The following is a 16,659-nucleotide window of genomic DNA, read 5'->3' as shown; positions in this document are numbered from 1 at the left end:
CAGCAAATAATTATAGCTTTTTACATATATTACCTGTGTTTGTCCCCTTTGAAATAATGCTGATCCATGAAGAATTTTAAACATATCTACCTCACAATTTATATTTCTGAGTGAAGTCAAATCCCGACCATCACACCTATAGCAATAAAAGAAATAAGTGTATAAGGCCGTGTTGGAAAAATAATATATTACTTTATCCCTATCAGGAAGGTCTCAACCCCAGCTGCATATAATAATCACCTGTAGAACTTTAAGAACTTTACTTGGGCCTCACCCTAATACCCACTGAATCAGAATCTTGGGGGTTGTTACCCATACACCTGTATTGTTAAAAAGCTCTGCAAGTAATTGTTACATACAGTCAGGGCTGTAAAGCACTGCTCTATGCACAAGGCCCACAGAGAGATAGTCAAACACATCCACAAAATTCACACACCCTTCTATAGGTACCCAATTATAAAATAAATATAATTCTCTCCTGTTTACTTAAAGAACAGCTCCTTGCTTTGAGAAAGCTGCCATTTTCAAGGCAACTTGCAGAGACAGTGCATGCTTCAATTCCATTAAAAAATGATATATTTACCTTTTATATTCATTCAAAATAATACTTCTAAAAACCTCTTTTGCAACAACATTGAACGATTCTATTATTTCATATGAATCAGCCTCTGGAAATTTTTCTATACAAGAAAGAAAAACAAAAAAAAGGTTATCTTTTTTTGGAAGATAGGATTTCTTGTAAGTTCACAGTATCAAATCAATTAACTATGGAAGTAAACTAAGGGAGTTAACTCTGAACATTTAGTCCTCAGGTTAACGAAGTAGATAAATAAAATGTTCTCAAATAGGAGAGACACAAGTATTATACCTCAAATGTACTATTATTGGGAACTTAGTTTGCTTTGTACCAGAATAGTGCTTTGAAATCAGCTCTCTATTGCATTATGTTACCTGACAAATCCAGCCTACTGTATTATGAAAAAGTCTAAATGACACCTTTAAGAGCAGTCACCTTCACTGTTTTTCCTGAGGAACTTTTATCTTAGTCTGCAAATAGAGGAATAATTTTCTTTGTATATTACAAATCCCTAACATTTACCAAGTTCTTTCATGACCCCGGTACTTTTTTTTTTTTAATGTCTTTAATCTTTATAAGAACTTAAGGAGGTAAATTCTATTATCTCCATTCTACAGAAGAAAACAAAGCAGGCCTAAAGAGGTGGTAAAGACTACCTGAGATAAGTAGTAACAGACACAGCTATGATCTGAATATAGATCTGTCTCCCTAGGTTTATACTTTTATTTAGTTATTTTTTTAGAAATTTTTATTCATTTATCTTAGAAGAAGGGAGAGTGAGAGAAAAATATTGATTTGTTGTTCCACTTATTTATGCATTCATTGGTTAATTCTTACATGTGCCCTGACTGGATATTGAACCCACAACCTTGGCATTGTGGGACAACACTCTAACCTACTGGGCAACCCAGCCAGGACTAGGCTTGTGCTTTTATTTATTTACTTAATATATTTTATTGATTTTTTTACAGAGAGGAAGCGAGAGGGATAGAGAGTTAGAAACATCGATGAAAGAGAAGCTGCCTCCTGGCACACCCCCTACTGGGGATGTGCCCACAACCAAGCAAGGTACATGCCCTTGACTGGAATCGAACCTGGGACCCTTCAGTCCACAGGCCGACGCTCTATCCACTGAGCCAAACTGGTTAGGGCTAGGCTTATGCTTTTACATGTTAAGCTACTTTACTTTATCAATTGTTGATGTCAAGCTTTAAGCACCATTATCTCAAGCACTTGATTTAGAAATATAAATTTAAAGTAACTGGAACATAAAATATAGTCACAGAAAGATATATATTAAGTATTGTATCTTTGTCAAGCAAGAATGATTTTAAGTATTATACTTTAATATGAACTTTTATGCTTTAACTGGGTTGCACTTGGAGAGGAAAATAATTACTAACAAAGCATTTGAAATATTATCCTATGAACCCAGAGAGTCATGAAGATATTCTATGTATAATACAAACACAAAATAACTTTTCTTTTTAAATAAGGTAATAGGTATTATACAACTTCTCATTATTTTTAAAAAATATACTTTTATTGATTTCAGAGAGGAAGGGAGAGGGAGAGAGAGATAGAAACATGAATGAAGAGAGAAAAAGCAACCTCCCCCTCCACTGGGGATCGAGCCTGCAACCCAGGCGTGTGCCCTGACTGGGAATCAAACTGTGACCTCCTGGTTCATAGGTCGATGCTCAACCATTGAGCCACACCAGCTGGACACAACTTTCATTCTTAAGATGAAACACAGTGAGAGAAGACCAAACCTTTTCAAGGGTAATTACAGGTAATGGCCTTAATATCAATGCTAACAGCAGTTTTATTTTAAAACTAGAGGCCCAGTGCATGAAATTCATGCATAGGTAGGGTCCGAAGGCCTGGCCAATGATCAGGGCCGATCGAGGCCTTCCGGCTGCCGGCTGGGGCCTCCCTTACCCAGCTGCTGGCTGGGGCCTGCCTTCGTTCTACGCTGCCCCCTGGTGGTCAACATATGTCATAGTGAGAGATCGAACTCCCAGTCTCCCGGTTGAACTCCAGAGGGGACAATTTGCATATTAGGCTTTTATATATATAGATAACTAGATGACAGGTCATTTGATTAGCAGAAAAAATTAAGAAATATATGTCGTTTGTTATATATTCAGCTTGTGTGATTGATATTATACAATAAAATCCTTTGCTTAATTTCTAGAGAGCTAAATTCTCTAAAATGTAAATTTCACCATTCCATATGATTTTAATAACAGCATCAGTTAACATATATTGAACCCTTGCTATATGCCAGGCACAGATGTAAATGATTCACTCATTTAATCCTCATAAACCAGATATTATTAGTATTACAGTTTCACAGATTAAGAACTCAAGAATTTTAAAGAACATTTTCCAGGTTTTCAGGTATCCTTGACAGGATACAAGGATACTCATCTTAGAGTATAATAATCTGATCCAGAAAAGATCAGGAATATTTCACATTCAACATTTATTGGTGCCCACTGTGTCAGGTTCAGTGCTGAGAACAATCATAGAATTTAACAGTAACATTGGGATGTATCATTATCACAAATTTCCTAAAGGTAAAACTAAGGAGCAATAAGAATAACTGATTTCTTCAAGGTTTCACATCCAAAAATTTAAAAATCTATTCCTTTAAATACCTTAAAAAAAAAAAAAAAGAATACCTTTTAGTTGTTCCTCTGTATCTAATCTTATCTTGTTAACAGCTTCATCTCTGGAAATCTAAAAGAAAGTTGAGGTTCAGTTCTTATAAATACATAGCAATGTTCAACATTTCTATTTTAAAATTATTTTACAGTTAACACATTGTAACTACTCCGATTTCTCTAATGGTAGAATTCTTTAAAAGATTAGAACTATTTATTGATTTATAAGAAATATTACTGGTATATAAATTCATTCAAATATACTTACATGTCCCTATAGCTTGTATTAATGAACAAAAGGAGAACAGAGAAGCAAATAGCTAGGTTGTTATTTAGCTTTCTGTTTAGACATCTTTTTAATAAAAATAGGACTGACATTCATTTACAATTTATGTGAGTTATGACAAAAAGAATTCCCAGGACAATTACTTAAGACAAAATCCATGTATACCTACTTTATCATGTTCATAATCTGTAAAAACTGCGTAGAGTCTTTCCATGGCAAGTCTATTTTAAGACAAGATAAACATCAGCATAATATTTGGAAACACAAGGCAGTGTCTATTACAAAAATGAAATATTTAATGAGCTAAAATATTTAAACATTGCATAAAGAATTTAAAAATGTATTTATTGCTCTTTAACACTGCTATTCTGTTTGCTACTTATAATACAATACAGAATACAAATTTCTTTCTCCTTACTGCTCAAGGGAATCACACATGGTATTAGATTTTTTTTATACTCTCTCTTTTTTAACCTCTTGCTTTTTTTCTCTTCTCTCCATTCAGGCTGTTGTTGCAGACAACTCTTTTATTGGGGACAGTGTATATACTCTTTAATCTGGCTGATACTAAGGGAAATATTAAAATAAATTTTCAATTTATTTTAAATAAGTGAAATACTTTTCTGGTGATTCATTCATATTTACTGAGTGCCTGCCTATGTGCAGGCATTGTTCTAAGCACTGGCATATAGTGTGGTTGTATCTGATTTCTTTTTGAAAACCTCAACAGTTTCCTTACTCAAATACCTTATGCTGTATTCTCTTTTTCCTTGACACGGAGAGATATCGGAATTATTTGAATCTTGACCAATAAACTCACTCCCCTTTCATTTAAAATTCACACTTAGGCCACTGAAGAGGTGTGTGGGTTTATCCTTTTTAAAGCATTAGATTGACATTTATGCAATGACTTTTAAGGGTGCTGCCCTGACCAGTGTTGCTCAATGGTTAGAATCAGCCCAGCACCAAAGGGTTGCAGGTTTATTTCCTGGTCAAGGGCACACACTGGGTTGCAGATTTGATCAGGGCCCCGGTTGGGCATGTGTGGAAGGCAACCAATTGCTGTGTCTCACTCACATCAATGTTTCTCTCTCTTTCACCCTCTTTCCCACCCTTCCACTAAAAATCAGTGGAAAAAAATAATATATTCAGGTGAGGATTAACAAAACAAAACTAGAAGGGTGCTACTTGAGAAATACATGGACAGTGCTTCCATGTGAAGTATTTTTCTGAGAGGAAATTAAATCTGGTGACAATTTCTTTTTTAAAAATCCTCACCTGAGGATATATTCATTAATTTTGAGAGAGAGAGAGAGAGAGACAGAGAGAGAGAGAGAGAGAGAGAGAGAGAGAGAGAGAGAGAGAGAGAGAGAGAAAGCAAAATATTAATTGGTTGCCTGTCATATGCACCCTGACTGGGGATTGAACCCGAAACTTAGGCATGTGCCCTGACTGGGAATTGAACCCTTAACCTTCTGGTGGATGAGACAATACTCCAACCAATTGAGCCACCCAGCCAGAGCTTTCACAGTTTCTTTTGCACAGATGTTCTTACTTATGAGTGTATGTCACAATCTCTGATGAAGGGGTAAATAACTTCTGAGGTGTCCTCTTGGTAATACCAATTTCTTTTACCAACTGCTGGATGCCCTGAATTATTTGTTGTGTATATTTTACTCCCACTTTGATAGCATGGCAAAAGTCCTGCTGTAAAATGTTCTCTGCAGAAGCCTCCAACATAACTAAAGAAGGAAAAAAAAAAAGATTGCTATTGAACATATTGCCAATATAACTTTTTCAAATAACATGACATGACATAAATTGTACAGCTCAATTTTATTAATGGTATATCCACCTTTTTTATACTTCCAAAATGTAAACAGTATTAAATGAATAAAGAAACATTGATATTTGAAGTTAGGTTTTTATTCTTAAATGTAATGACGGATTTTTCATACAAAATGAAACAGAAAAGAAAGTAAAGAAACTATACATACTTTTAAAAATAACATATTGCCCTAGCCGGTTTGGCTCAGTGGATTGAGCGCTGGCCTGGGGACCAAAGGGTTACAGGTTCAATTCTAGTCAAGGGCATACATATACCAGTGATGGCAAAACTTTTGAGCTCGGCATTTTGAAAAACCCTAACTTAACTCTGGTGCCATGTTACATATAGAAATTTTTTGATATTTGCAACCATTGTAAAACAAAGACTTATATTTTTGATATTTATTTTATATATTTAAATGCCATTTAACAAAAATCAACCAAAAAAATGAGTTCGCGTGTCACCTCTGACACGCGTGTCATAGGTTCGCCATCACTGGCATATACCTTGGTTGCAAGCTCCTCCCTGCCTGAGCCCTGGTCAGGGCCCATACAGGAGGCAACCAATCAATCTGTTTCTTTCACATCAATGTTTCTTTCTGTCTTTCCCTCTCTCTTCCACTCTCTCTAAAAGATCAATGGAAAAATATACCCAGGTGAGGATTAACAACAATAAAAAAAAAAAACCCCAAAACCACCATCTTTATTAGATACTAGAGGCCCGGTGCACGAAATTCGTGCACTCGAGGCGGGGGTCCTCAACCCAGTCTGTGCCCTCTCGCAGTCCAGGAGCCCTCGGTGGATGTCCAACTGATGGCTTAGGCCCGCTCCCCGCGGGAGAGGCTCCTGCCACCACTGCTGCACTTGCCAGCAGTGAGGCTGGCTTAGGGCTTCTGGCTGAGTGACGTTCCCCCTGTGGGAGCGCACTGACCACCAGGGGCAGCTCCTGTGTTGAGCGTCTACCCCCTGGTGGTCACTGTGTGTCATAGTGGCCAATCATTTTGCTTCCTGATTGGTCAATTTGCATATTAGCCTTTTAATATATAGGATAATTCAAATACTATAAAATTCTACCTTTTAAAGTGTACAACTGCACTGATTCTTTTTTTTTTTTTGCATTGATTCTTAATATGTATTTAAAATGAAATTTTAAAGTATCAGCACAGTAGGTGTCCAATAAATGTTTCCTGTTTAGAATTATTTGATATGAACTCCCACTTAATTCTGTCATTGTTACACTGTCTAATTCTTGCACAAGTGGGGAAATTTTTGTAGTGCAACTAAGCCAACTAGAGAACACCAGCTACTATCATAAAAAGGTGGCTTTTATGGTTTTGTAATAATAAAACTCCTAAGTACAACAGAGTAGCTCAAAGTAGGAGTTTTAGCATGGTATTTCACTAAAATCTTATTCAGTTTTGATTTCTGCAAAACTGAATAGAATCCTGCCAACTTGTGTGTCATTTCTGGCATCTCAACTTGTACAAAGCCAAAAGTCATATGCATAGGTAGTATCATATCTAATATTCTAACCTCATCATGTTGTAATTAAGCTTTATTATTACATAAAAAGTCATTTCTATGGCTTCTAGATATAGTAATCTAGAATGGAAAAAAAAAAATCTCCTATGTGCTTTATATGTTGGAATTCCATGGGTCAATTGAAACAATTCCATCAGACCTGTGACGCTATAATAAAGATCTAACATTTGTGTCATTGTAGTCCTGGAAAGAGACAGCAGGTGAAAGACAGCAGGACTTAAAAGTACTGGCGGAAAAAATAGCTAAAAACATCCCAAATTTGGCAGACATAAACCTACAGATTCAAGAAGCTGAGTAAACTGTACATAGGGTAATTCAAAGAAAGACATATAATTAAATTCCTGAAACTAAAGAAAAATATCTTGAAACAGGCCAGAGAAAAATGACACCTTACCCATATGAAGAAAGTAATTAAAATAACATTACATTTACCATCAGAAACCATGGAGGCCAGAAGGAAAAGTTAATATTTTTCAGATGCTGAAATAAAAGAATTGTCAACCCACAATTCTATACCCAGTGAAAATATTTAGGAATAAAGAAGAAATCAAAGCTCTTACATGAAGAACTAAGAAAATTTGTTACCAGCAGACCTATCCTATAAGAATGGTGAAAGGCCGAAACCGGTTTGGCTCAGTGGATAGAGCGTCGGCCTGCGGACTGAAAGGTCCTGGGTTCGATTCCGGTCAAGGGCATGTACCTGGGTTGCGGGCACATCCCCAGTAGGAGATGTGCAAGAGGCAGCTAATCGATGTTTCTATCTCATCGATGTTTCTAACTCTCTATCTCTCTCTCCCTTCCTCTCTGTAAAAAATCAATAAAATATATTAAAAAAAAAAAAAAAAAGAATGGTGAAAGGAAGTTCTCTAAACAGAAAGGAAATAATAAAGAAAGAAACCATGTTAAAAACCACTATATTAAGAACATGTTAAGCAAAAATATGGGTAAATATACTTTTATTCTCTTGAGTTTTCTAAATTATGTTTGATGGCTGAGTCAAAAGCAAAAATTATATCAATGTCATGGTTCTAAATGTAGAGGAATATTAAAACAATTATATTATTAAGGGGAGGGATGTAAAGGGAGGTAAAGTTTGAATATGTAACTTGAGGTATGAAGAACCTTTCTCAATACCACAATACTGAGATGTTGTATTCTTTTACTCATCTGTACTCCCATTACATTCCCTCTCACTTTTGCAAAATTAAATTGGAGATTTAAAACTGCACTTAACATATATAAATTATACTTCTATAAACTGGTTTATAAAAGAATATGAAGACTATGGTAAAGAAAATGAAAAATCCTAAAATAAACTTTATTTTCACCAATTAAACTTTAAAACGTACAGGATGGTTTTGAATCATTCTCAGCTTCCCTCTAATTACTCAAGACTACTCTCTGATGGTTTATGCAGTCTTTAGAGTCGATTCTTTAAAAAAAAAAAATGCTTATAAGAACATTCCTTATAGTTTGGAGTGTGTAGATCTGTGTTGCCCAATATGGTAACTACTGGGCCAATATGGCTTTTTCCATTTGAATAGATTAAAATTATGTAAAATATAATTTAGTTCTTCAGTCACTCTAGTTACAATATTACTAATCTTTCTGTGTATCCTAGCATTCACAGAAAGACTAGTGATATTGTATGTGCCAGTTGAAAAAAGGTATCTAAATGGCACTGTATAGAATGGCTGCTGAAGTAATCTAGAAGCTGACAGCACAAGGAAATTATTCAGAACCTTAAGGGTTCTGATTACTCAGTATTTTAATAATGAAATGGTAGCAATTACTTTTTTATATCTCAGAAGTTCCATGACAGTGGTATTTGATTTGGACCCAATATTAACATGAAGATGGGATCAAATGTGTATTTGGTGTACCTTTATGAAAGCATAGAAAGATGGCTAAATATCTTCATGGGAACAGTGATGCAAAAGTCATAGTATGGAAGGGGTCATTTCTGAAACCAGTCTCCTTACAGAATGGTTCTGAATCATTCTCCTCTTCCCTTTAATTACTCAAGTCTACCCTCTGCTGGTTTATGCAGTCTTTAGAGTCTCACTCTTCTACCTATAGAGCAACAGGTGAGAACAGCTAGCTGAAAGGCTGCCTATGGGATTTGTATGGCATGCCATAGATATAGTAAACATCCTTAGTTCATTCCTCCAGCGTCTATTTAAAATTAGAGGGGCTAAAACTTTAAGGCAGATAGAGGCTATATGACCATTTCAAAGTTTATTTTTTGTGTCTTAATGATAATAGCAGGCACTAACTGGATGCCTACTAGATACTAGTAGATGCTGGGCACTTTTAAAACTTGACTCTAATCTTTACCACAATTTTTTAAAGTAGCCAGATCAATTTACTAACTGATATGGTAACTTTAAGCTAAATAAATAAATAAATAAATAAATAAATAAATAAATAAATAAATAAATAAATAAAAAAAAAAAATAAATAAATATTCAGATGTAGACCAAGTGAACTTTAAGCAATAAACCAATACTTTGCTCAAGGCCCTTTCTGAGGTGCTCAAATATGATGTGGGGGTCATCTGTTATTTGTGGTTTCCCCAAATCTTTAGAATACCCTTTATACATTGTGCTAGTTTTCCTATGAATCCCACTTTCTGGAGAAAGAATCCAAAAACCATCTCCTTCCCCTGTTAGTCAAGTATGCAGTCATGTGTCACAGTTCTGTCCTATGCATTGTAAGTGCAAACTGCTATGTGGGGACTTATGAGAAGGCTCCTTAAAAGGGAGGGTAACTCACTCAGCTAACACACACCTTTTTGCTATTCCCCTCCTTTTTCGTCCTTTTGCCCCTAAGTCCAATAAGTTTTCCAGAGCTCTGGTATCCAGTTCATAAGCATGAAGATGAGGGCCACACCTTGAGAATAGCAGAGCTAAAAGCTAGAAGGAATCTAAATTTCTTAAGCTGCTACAACTATCCTGTATTCACTTACCTTTGAATTTCTTTTACCTGAGAGAAAAATAAATTCCCATCCCAAGCCTTCTTATTTTGTTTACCAGCACAATCCCTAACTAATATGTAAGTAACATACAACCCCTGCTACATGTGTTCTATCATATAATACCTAATTCTAATTCCTTACTGACCAATAATCCAAAAGAAGCTACAAATTAGCTGTTTCACATGTTAATTGTACAAAAAAGCACTAATAGTTTAATAGTTTATATTTCATCAAAATGTTGCCACATCAGAAGATCCCATGTCAAAAAGTCCCAGACATCAAGTATCATGTAGCAGACTAAACTGAGAAAATAACTTAATTATTAATTTTTCCAGGGTAATATGGCTATCATATAGCAGATGGTGGGTTTCAAACCCAGCTCATTCTATTAAAGCCCATTCTCCTTCAGTAGAACCAGGCTCTAATTTTCATTCATGCATTTATGACATTTTGTTACAAGAAGTGAAGATGATCCAATGAATTTCTTCTATTTTATTAGTTTTTAAATTTTTAAAAATTTTACATTTATCTTTATTGTTTAAAGTAGTACAGATGTCCCCCATCCACTATGTACCTACTCCTCCCAGGTCTTTACCACACTATCGTCTGTGTCCATGGGCTATGCGTACATACATATAAGTTCCCCAGTTAACCTTCCCCCCAGCCTCTCACTCCTGTTTATTACTAGTTTTTCACATCAGAAATAGTTCATCAACTTCTTAGAGGATATAAAACCAGGCTTGGAATGACTGAATTAGCTAAATTTAAACTAATAAAACAATTTATTATCAGATTTAGAATTTTAATTTATAAACAGGCTTATCAATTTAAAAATAATTACTAAAATTATCTTGTTAAGGATTTTTGTATATTTCAAAGTTGTATAACATTCTATAATTTTAGCTATTGTCTGATGAGGCAAGAGCACTACCAAATAAGGGAGCCATAAAACAAAACAAAAATCCTTATGACTAACTGACAAAAAACACATACCAAAAAAAAAGAGTTTAAATGCATCTTTAAGAAGCAACAACTCATAAGTAAAACCCAGAAGAAATTTAGTACTTAAATTACTTACCAATTTGACTTTTAGGTGCTCCAGTAACCACTAAATTTAAAGTACTGGAAGACATTTCTTTTCGTGTTGGGTTAACAACACATTCTCCATCAATCATTCCTATTCGTACTGCCCCTAAAATATATTAAAATATTGGCAGTTGTTTAACAAAAACAGTCAGTTTTCAAGACATTAGTCCAGTAATGGCCTCAATCCCTGTCTTTAACTGTGACGTAATAAAGTCCATATTTCTATCATGGTATTTAAGGCCCAAAGGGCATCCCACCCCACCCTACTTTCCTGCCTCACTGAATCACTCTGAGTTGCTCAAATATACAATTTCTTCCACACCTATGTGATTATATTCATGCTCTTCTCCTGGTCTAGACTTTACTTTCTCCAAGGCAAATGCTTACCATATGATCCTACTAATGTTCAGCTTAAAAGCTGACTACTCTGAGAAGCCTCTTGACAGCCTTACCTCAGAAGACTAAACCCATTCTTCTCTATCATTTTCTTAGCACTTTGACTTCACATTATAAATAATTACTTGTTTCCCAAGAATTGCCTCATTTGTCTTTGAATTCCTGGTGCCTACTCTGCCTTTGTTCCTTTAGTGCTTAGCTCAGTATCCGGAATTTAGGACACTCAATAATTACTCCGTAAATCATTTTTATATTGCATAATTAAAACTTGTAAGAGCTGTAAATTACAAACATGTTTGTTTTTATCTTGAATGAGTATGTACTCTGACAATTTCCCAGTCAAAAAGAAAAGTCCTCAAGCAGAAGAGGCAACTAAGAAGTATCTAGGGCAGGGATGGGCAACCCCTGGCACGTGTGCCAAACATGGCCTGCCAGTAACTTTTGCTGGCACGCGAAACCCTCTTTTATAATCTTCCATTTACAATTTTTGTGAACATTTGAATGACTTAAATGTTAAATTACAAGGAACTGGCAAGACACTTGATGTTATGTTTGGTTATATAAAGGCTTTTGAAAACAAACTGGAAGTCTTTAAGAGGGATGTGGATGGTGAGAGATTTAGATATTTCCCAAACCTCAAGAGGCACATCAAAGACCTCCCAAAAGATGACAGAACAGACTGTCAGAGCCTTCAAAAGCTGTTTTTAAACATCATCGAGTCAACTATTGAGCAGTTCTTCTCAAGATTTGCAAAATTCAGAGAACTGGAAGAGACAGCAAAATTCATGAGGTTTCCAGACAGCATGAAACTGGAGGAACTAAACTTACAAATGTTTTCATGGATAGACATGGCTGACTTTGAAATGCAGTTGATTGAATTTCAGAGTAGCTCAATTTGGAAGCAGAAATTTATTGACCTTAGAGTTGACTTGGAAAACATTGAAAAGAATTGATTAGAGACAGGAGTACCAGAGAGAAGTGTCAAAAACCAACTATTGAGGACTTGGAATGCCATTTCAGAAAATTTTTTCTGTTTAAAAAACTTTGCAACAGCATTACTCTCCATGTTTTCATCCACATACGCTTGTGAATCTTTGTTCTCAGTGATGAATTTTGTTAAGTCTCATAATAGGAGTAGCCTGACGGATGAAAGTAGTAGCTCGTGGATATCTCTGAAGGTCACAAAATATAAACCTGATGTAAAATCTCTGTCATCAGTGATGCAGCAGCAAAAGTCCCACTGATAATATCAAATGGAGTCATAAAGTTTTGTCAGACTATCAGTGTACATGTATACATTAAAAAATAAACGTATTTTTCATCATCATATATTGTGTTTTTGTCGCTCGAATGAATTTTATTATTTCTTCAAGGTTCTTCACATACGTACACCTTAAGAGATATCAAGTAGGCGTAACATGTTCTCAAAAAATTAGGGTTGGCACGCAGAAGAATTTTGAGTCAGAGATTTTGCTGGTTTTGGCACACACAAAAAGGTTGCCCACCCCTGATCTAGGGACACAAAATCTCTAACACCCTAAGATTGCTATCAGAAACAAAATCTAAGGCAAGGATGGAAATGGCAAAAAGAGCTGAAAGAAGTTTTAGAATGTTATCTAATTCAAGATAATAATAGATAATAAATCGGAGCTAATCTAGGCCCTTGCTGACTAGTATTTTCCTGAAAAATCACAAATGTTTCTTATTTCAAATACTAACTTACCAATAGGTCCATTCCAAGGAATATCTGATAATGAGAGGGCTACAGAAGCTTAAAAAAAGAAAAAAGTAAGAGCTGAAATAAAAATATTTCATTGCTTTAAAAAAAATCAACAGTGATAATTACGATCTCTATTTTTATACTTACCACCATTAATTGCTAGGACATCAGGCTCATTAACACCATCTACTGCTAACAAATTACAAAGAACCTGGTACAAGGGAAGAAATTCAAAGTACTTAAGAAAATATACTTGATTTGGGAGGATTATCATTTCAGTTAACATCTTGGCCTAAAACATAGGAGCGCTAAATGATTAAAAGCATGGGCTTTGTAGTCAAACCCCTTAATTCTGATTATCACTAACTACATGCTTGACCATGGGCAAATTACTTAAATTAAACCTTAAAGTTTCCTCATCTTTAAAAGGAAAAATAATAGTATCTTCCTAAAGATTTTTATGAAAATTAATGAAAATATTGTGTGTAAAGTATTCAATAAATGTTAGCTATTCTATTACATAAAAATGTTACCTCTTGTTTACAAGCATAGACAAAACAATGAATTACTTTACACTACAATAATATACCTACTGACATCCTTGCAAAAGCATATTTACAAGGCATATTTATTTTTATCAAATAAAAAAACTAGTTAATTAAAGTATTTTGGTCATTCTGAAAGAAAATATTCAGAAAGTATTACAATATAATGAAGTCGAGGCTAAGAAGACTCAATAATAAAAATAAGTAATAAAAATTAGTTATGTGGGGGTGGCCAGGGAGAGGTCATTGGGGGAAAAAGGAGACATGTAATACTATATGTAATGCTTTAAACAATAAAGAATTAAAAAAAATTAGTTATGTTGATTGTCCTAGCCTCTGTTACTAATATGACCTACAAGGCCCAAATTAATCTGCCCCCACCAATCTCTAACTTTCAAACTCACCAATTTCTTTTTTGCCTCAGGGCTTGTGTGTTTCCCATTCCATCTGCCTTGAATGCTTTCCCTACACTCCTGGGTTGGCTAACTCCTATTAATAATTCAGGTATCAGCTCAAATTGACACTTATTAAATATTAGCTTTATGAAATTATGTTTTTTAAAAAATTTAATGTAGCATCACCAAAAATTCTTATTTTGTATTCTTTATATAATATTTAGTCAATACGTATTACAGAAATTCATTAAATAATTTTTGATTGATGGAAACAAATAACGTAAAGGAGACCACCCTACCTGTGTATCATAAAAGTAACCAGCTGGAAAAAGAGGTCTAATCGAACGATCTGCCAATAAAAAGAGAAAAGATATTAAATAGTACTGACAGAAGTACCTTTACAGTTCAAAATGTTTTCCCTATTAAACATCAGACTAAAAAATAATATCGTTAGCTGTTCAATATGTAAAACAACAAAACAAAACCACCACAAAAAACCCTTCAACTGATTTACTGAAGAGGACAAAGATAAAAGTCAATGCTTCAATTTATACACACAAGGCCCTAACAACAAAAAATTAGCAAAGTAGGAACACAAATATCTAAAATTGGGCAGCAGCTTTTAATTTCATTAGGTATCAGTTACTAACATAAGCAGAGGAAAGAGTCTTACAAACAATAGACCAAAAGAAAATCCTGCCTTAGTATTCTGTCTGATGAATGCATATAAATATACAGAAACTAGCAATTTCTGGGTAGGAGAACTATAAAATACAAGCAATCCACAATATTTGAAGATGTCAAAGATTTCTGCTGTAAGGGAGAGGAATGGGTTTCAGTGATCCAGGCGAGAGTTGAAGGAGGCTTGGCAATGGAAGTGGAAGATTAGAGAGAATGAGAAATAATTAATTGGATTTGGTTGAAGGTGTGGTCAAGGATGAATCCCAAGATTTTGGCTCAAGTTATAGGTAAGAAGAAGGATAACTTCATTAATTTATTTTCTATTTCTTAGTATAATCTGTTATACATGCAAAAATATTATTTATATATATGCAACTTAAAGAATAATAATTAAAACTTATGTACCCTTTATGTCACTTGAAAAAAAGTGCATACTAATACATTTGAAGCCTATGAGCTCCCCTCTATGATCTCATCCTCCCATCATTCTCCATAAAGGTAACCACTATCCTGAATTTTGTTTAATTTTGCCTTTGTTTTTCTTTGTTGTATGTACCATATATGAATCTATTCCTTTTTTTTTTTTAAATATATGTTATTGATTTTTTACAGAAAGGAAGGGAGAGAGATAGAGAGTCAAAAACATCGATGAGAGAGGAACATCGATCAGCTGCCTCCTGCACATCTCCTACTGGGGATGTGTGCGCAACCCAGGTACATGCCCTTGACCGGAATCGAACCCGGGACCCTTCAGTCCGCAGGCCGACGCTCTATCCACTGAGCCAAACCGGTTTCGGCTGAATCTATTCTTAAACAAAACAGTAATTGGTTTTATGTGGTTTTGAACTTAACGTTTATTCTGTTTGGGGTTCATTAAGCTTCTTCAATCCAAAGACTGATAGTCTTAATAAAATTTTGTGAAAACTTTGGAAAAGAAAGGATGCCAAAGATTTGAAAGATTACAGACATTTTCAGTAGTTAATGAATATAATGCTTTTAAGAATTACTATGTTAAATATAAAAATGAAAATTACTAGGAATAGATTCAACAGAGTAGAAGCATGAGCCATGGAATTTATATACTCAATAGAACTCATTCATTTAGTCAACAAATATTGATTGAATGCCTATTTTGTGACAGGCAGTATCCTGGGTCCAAGGGATGTAATGAAAGAAAACTTAAGAGATACTGTAGAATACAGATGAAAGAAATGCTAAAACAGGCCTAACAGAGAGGGTTAATGCTTCTATTTTTTTTTTTATCTTACCTATTACCCTACTTGTAAGTATTTCTTTATCAGAAGATCCAATCTCTCTTCTAAGATAGTTTGTGGGAATTCTACCTGCTGCAGCAGCCTTCTGTCTATAGTCAACCTGAAGTAGTAATGAAAAAAAAAACACAGTTCATTTGACTGCTTTTTGCAGTAACAAGCTGTTCCCTAAGAATTATTATGATGATGCTAATACTCCTGAGATTGTAAACAACATATTCCAGACTAAGAGGGGAGAATATTTTATTTATTTTTAGTTTTGCATCACTTAGGCAAAGGAGAGGTGATAGAAATGTTTCAGCAAATTGATTTTTAAAAACCTTCCATTACTCTCCACAGTAGCTTATTCTAGTCAAGTCAAACATTTTGTTTTTTTGTATCCAAAGAGGGAAGCCATAAAATCCTAATGAACTTTTCACTTTTCAGCAAACATATACTTGCAGACTCATACTGAAGGGAATCCTATAAAAGCAATGCATTCAGCATACTCATCAAAGTATTCACTGTTCTTGTCAACTTTTGAACATGGGCATTCTAAAGTATGCTAACTACTAATATAAGAATTGGTTATGAAGCAATCAGTTTAAATTCTTTTAATTACTTAGTATCAAACAACAAAGGAAAGTTCTTTTTGTCGGAAGTTTACATTTTGCACTTAAATATTACAAATTCTACACTTATGCTGTA

The 16,659-nt window shown here is 34.6% G+C and overlaps 1 protein-coding gene and 1 long non-coding RNA gene across 3 annotated transcripts in view; one reads left to right on the top strand and one right to left on the bottom strand.

Moving 5' to 3' along the window:
• LOC132213349 (uncharacterized) overlaps nucleotides 1–16,659 on the top strand; it is a 345,325-nt gene that overhangs the window by 29,031 nt on the left and 299,635 nt on the right. The window lies entirely within an intron of this gene.
• The window catches only part of PNPT1 (polyribonucleotide nucleotidyltransferase 1), a 44,342-nt gene that overhangs the window by 21,285 nt on the left and 6,398 nt on the right, over nucleotides 1–16,659 (bottom strand). For both annotated transcript variants that reach the window (XM_059659786.1, XM_059659787.1), the window contains exons 4-13: nucleotides 15,970–16,075; nucleotides 14,320–14,369; nucleotides 13,228–13,291; nucleotides 13,084–13,131; nucleotides 10,957–11,070; nucleotides 5,088–5,274; nucleotides 3,702–3,753; nucleotides 3,265–3,322; nucleotides 584–680; nucleotides 34–136 (exon numbers count right to left, since the gene is read on the bottom strand). In XM_059659786.1, coding sequence (XP_059515769.1) covers nucleotides 34–136; nucleotides 584–680; nucleotides 3,265–3,322; nucleotides 3,702–3,753; nucleotides 5,088–5,274; nucleotides 10,957–11,070; nucleotides 13,084–13,131; nucleotides 13,228–13,291; nucleotides 14,320–14,369; nucleotides 15,970–16,075 — 879 coding nt within the window. The remainder of the gene's footprint in view (nucleotides 1–33; nucleotides 137–583; nucleotides 681–3,264; nucleotides 3,323–3,701; nucleotides 3,754–5,087; nucleotides 5,275–10,956; nucleotides 11,071–13,083; nucleotides 13,132–13,227; nucleotides 13,292–14,319; nucleotides 14,370–15,969; nucleotides 16,076–16,659) is intronic.

This window comes from Myotis daubentonii, chromosome 12, assembly GCF_963259705.1.
Source record: "Myotis daubentonii chromosome 12, mMyoDau2.1, whole genome shotgun sequence".
In the NCBI taxonomy this organism is placed as follows: domain Eukaryota; kingdom Metazoa; phylum Chordata; class Mammalia; order Chiroptera; family Vespertilionidae; genus Myotis; species Myotis daubentonii.
This window is presented reverse-complemented; position numbering and strand designations above follow the sequence as displayed.